Source organism: Microtus ochrogaster, chromosome 1, assembly GCF_000317375.1.
Source record: "Microtus ochrogaster isolate Prairie Vole_2 chromosome 1, MicOch1.0, whole genome shotgun sequence".
Classification (NCBI taxonomy): Eukaryota; Metazoa; Chordata; class Mammalia; order Rodentia; family Cricetidae; genus Microtus; species Microtus ochrogaster.
The window spans coordinates 93,714,180-93,718,396 of record NC_022009.1 but is presented as its reverse complement, the minus strand read 5'-3'; the positions used below and the strand labels follow the sequence as shown (position 1 = coordinate 93,718,396).

At 39.2% G+C, this 4,217-nt stretch overlaps 1 protein-coding gene across 5 annotated transcripts in view; it reads right to left on the bottom strand.

Annotated features, from left to right (window-relative positions):
• Abhd18 (abhydrolase domain containing 18) overlaps positions 1-4,217 on the bottom strand; it is a 40,663-nt gene that overhangs the window by 11,094 nt on the left and 25,352 nt on the right. For 2 of the 5 annotated variants that reach the window (XM_026782856.1, XM_026782860.1), the window contains exons 6-7: positions 3,201-3,228; positions 1,750-1,888 (exon numbers count right to left, since the gene is read on the bottom strand). In XM_026782856.1, coding sequence (XP_026638657.1) covers positions 1,750-1,888; positions 3,201-3,228 — 167 coding nt within the window. Of the gene's footprint in view, positions 1-1,749; positions 1,894-3,200; positions 4,196-4,217 lie in introns of those variants that run through there. The other 3 variants (XM_026782865.1, XM_026782873.1, XM_026782863.1) reach the window with 2 other exon arrangements.

The window sequence follows — 4,217 nt, the reverse complement described above, 5'->3', positions numbered from 1 at the left end:
AAAAAAAAAAAAAAGAAAAACAAAACAAACAAGAGACTTTGGAGCATTTGGCCTTAAATGGGATGGTTTCATCAGTCCTGTCCTCAGAGCTCAGGGGCCTATGTAGAGCAGAAGGAAGCAAAGAGGAGGTGGGAAGATTGTTAAGAGCCAGAGGCAGTGAATGACTCCAAGGAGACAGAGTCTTCCAGACACAACAAAATGAATACATATATGAAATCACAGAGACTAGTAGCATGCACAGGGCCTCAACAGGTTCAGATCAGACTGGGTACCAGCTCTGAGAGAGAAGCTGATTTGGGGCCACTAACCAAGAAGCTGTCTACAATTGGTACCCACTGAAAAGGGGGAAAAATGAGTCTCCTCCCAGGTCCCATGACCAGGAGTAGATGGCCAATACAAAACAAATTAATGGTATTTTTGTAGACTTTTCAAAATCTCAGCTAGCTTTGTTTGGACATTTTTTTGTATTATTGGTCAAGATAATTTGTCTATGGTTTCAGTTTTTTTTGGGGGGGGTTGTTTATGTGCATTTTTTGTTTGTGTATGTGTATGTGTTTGCTTGTTTTTTTTTTTTGTTTTTTGTTTTTTTGGTTTTTTTTTTTGGTTTTTCGAGACTGGGTTTCTCTGTGGTTTTGGAGCCTGTCCTGGAACTAGCTCTGTAGACCAGGCTGGTCTCGAACTCACAGAGATCCGCCTGCCTCTGGGATTAAAGGCGTGCGCCACCACTGCCTGGCTGTTTGCTTGTTTTTTAAAGAAAGAGAAAGAGTGTGGATTGGATGGGTAGGGAGGTAGTGAGGATGTGGAAGGCGCTGAGAGAGGTACAATGGAAATGTCACAATGAAACTTATTATGTTGGACAATTAATATACACTAAAAAATTAAAGAGCACCTTCAAATTCATTTCTCTTCTAACCAGTAGCAAAAGTAAGGGTATACTTTGTATATTGAAAAGACCTTTGAAAAGTTAGATTTTGTTTTGTTTTTTTTTGAGACAGGGTTTATCTGTAGCTTTGGAGACTGTCCTGAACTCGCTCTCATAGACCAGGCTGGCCTTGAACTCATGGAGATCTTCCTGCCTCTGCCTCCCGAGATCTAGGATTAAAGGTTTGAACCACCACTGCCTGACTTTTGTTTTTTGAAACAGAGCTTCTTTTCTTTTTTTCTTTATTTTTGGTTTTACAAGACAGGGTTTCTCTGTAGCCTGTTCTGGAACTCACTCTTGTAGACCAGGATGGCTTTGAACTCACAGAGATCCCTGTGACTCCCAAGTGCTGGAATTAAAGTCATGCATCACACCGCCCAGCTCACTGTGTGGCTTTGTAATTAGCACTTTTTAAAAAAGATTTATTTATTTATTATGTTATAGTATTCTCAGTATTTTGTCTGCATGTATCCCTGCAGGCCAAAAGAGGGCATCAGATCTCATTACAGATGGTTGTGAGCTACCATGTGGTTCCTGGGAATTGAACTCAGAACCTTTGGAAGAGCAGACAGTGCTCTTAACCACTGAGCCATCTCTCCAGCCCTGTAATTAGCATTTAATAAAGTATTAAATCCAAAATCTGAGTTATATCTGGAGTTGTACAATATATGTTTGTCTACCTAAATTTTACAAAATAACATTACTTCATCATTGGAGCTATTACTACTGCCTATTTTCACCAACATTAAATTCATGCCTTAAGTATACTTAAAATTTCCCTTATTTAAAAACACAATGGTAATGAAATATAAGCTGAAAAGACTCACATGTCCTCCCATGGATATTCCAGTCATTCCGAGAGGTCCATAACCTTCCCTCTCCAGCCAGTGCAAGAGAGCTGCCGACTCCAGAATAAGAGCGCCTCCCATCACAAACAGGTCTGACACATTTTTTAAGCTGGATCTTCTAGCCTCACAAAACAAAATAGAAAATGATTTATTTCATACATTTACATTTTTAATACTTTAGAAAGTTGAGAGGTTACTGTGTACGGGTGTCTATTGGTGCATGCATGTGCACATGTATGCACACCACGGTGTGTGCAGAAGGCAAAAGACAACTTTGTGGATGGAATGGAACCAGTTTTCTCCTTCAACGTTAATCTGGGTTCCAGGGATTGAACTTGGGTTGCCAGCTTGTGCAGCAATTGATTTTGACAGTTCAGCCATTTCACTGCTTCACGGTTATATTTAGTGTTGCTGGTTTTCTTCCTGAGACAGAGGCTTCCTATGCAGCTCAGGTTAGCAGAGAGCCCATATGCACATGTATATTTGAGTTCAGGGTTTGTCTCCAGACTGAAAATTCTTGAACTATTTAGCTTGACTGTAATTTTCACAGTTTAATAAAGTTCATTCTAACCCAGTCCTCACAGTAAGCAAGGCCCATTGGATGCTGCTCCAAAGCTTATACTTCCTTCTGGAGAACCCTGTCCCAACCCTCCTGGCTATTGCCACCCAGCAGACACGGTAAATGTCTTCAAAAGGCGGCTTCAGGATGGTGGGGAAGCGTGGTAAGACCAGTGGATCCTATGAGCACAGGTCCACTGTCACATTTCATGGGCTGTGAAGTGAGTTCTTTGGTCAGATGCAGTGCTGTGTGGAAAACCACAACGGAGGGTAAGGCATTGTCTAAGTCCATGCTGGTGGTGTTGGAAGAAGCATTATGTGCAGGAAAGGAAAATCCATAACCAGAGTAAGTATTCCAGTAAGGACAAAGTTTGCCCTTTTCATAAAAGCAGGTCCAATGTCATCAATCTGCAGAGGACTTGGATTTGGTTCTCATCATTCATAGTAGATGTCTCACAACCACCTGTAACTCTAGCTCCAGGGGATCCAATGTTCGTTCCCCTTCTGGATTCTATGCGAACCTCCATTCACACGCTAATACCAACCCCCTGCCCAACACACACACACACACACACACACACACACACACACACACACACACACTGATTTTAAAAATGTATTTGGAAACAACAAAGTCTTACCTTTTGTTCAGGTATGGTTTCACAAATAAGACATAATTTGAATCAGCCTCTAAGCTTTCTAAATCTGTCACCTTACTAGACATTAAAATGTCAAAATCTTAAAAAATAAGAATTAAAGTCAATATTCTTACTAAGTTTTACAAGCAATTGAAGAAATAGTTAACTAAAAACTACCAAGCACTTGTCCTAAACACTGCAGAAATAAAGACAGTAAAAGTGACAGATACTTACACTTGGTCCTTGGGCTTCCTGCAGCCATTTGAGAAGATGGGTCAAAGAGAAAGTTTTAAAATAATTAAATATACTCATCTCAGAACATATTATTTAAGCACAAAAGTTAAATTTGAATATAACACCCAAATAACCACTTTCCCAGTGACTTCAAAAGCTGTTTAGAAGTTTTCAGATATTTCAACTTAGTTATTTTTCTTAATTTACAAAGCTTTACTGAGATATAATCACAAGCCAAATAATTCACTTATTTGAAATTTATAAATTAATATACTCAGTATACTTACAAAGTTACATAATCTTAAATTTATATTTAAAATGTAATTTATTGATCTTTTTTTCTTTTTTGAAGTCAGGGTTTCTCTCTGTTGCTCTGGCTGTCTTGGAACTCACTTTAGACCAGACTAGCCTCAAACTCAGAGGTTCACCTGGCTTTGTCTCCCGAGTGCTGGAATTAAAGGTGTGTATCACTATTACCCAGTTTATTGATACAAATGTTTATTTCATAAATCCAGGGAATCTAGAAAAGTATTCAAAGCTACTTTACAGATGCACATGGTTTGGGTTGTTTCTGACAGCTTTAGGTGCCGTGGATTTGCCCAGAACCTGTGCATTTGTTCTGTCACCGAGAGAACATGGTCCAACACCCCACTTTTACATCCTGCTTTCACACAGTAAGCTTTTATTTAAACTTAACAAATGCTTAATATTTACCCAACCAATACTATTCTAAGCTGTAGTATCTAAGAAATCATCCCACCTAAAAGTGGGAAACAGACCCGAAAAGGTAAGTGGCAGCTCTGAGGGCACAGCTGCAGAGCAACAGCAACACAACTATCTGCATGCACTCCAGTGTCAGGAACCAGGTCCCTCAGCGTTTCTCTCAGGGCACATTCACTTCTATTGTCTTATATAAGCGAAGATATATTAGCATATTTTCTATGTGTAGTGTTTAAACTTTCTTTGGTTTTGTACTATGTTCTTAGAATAAATTTGCCAAACTGAAAAAAAAAAAAA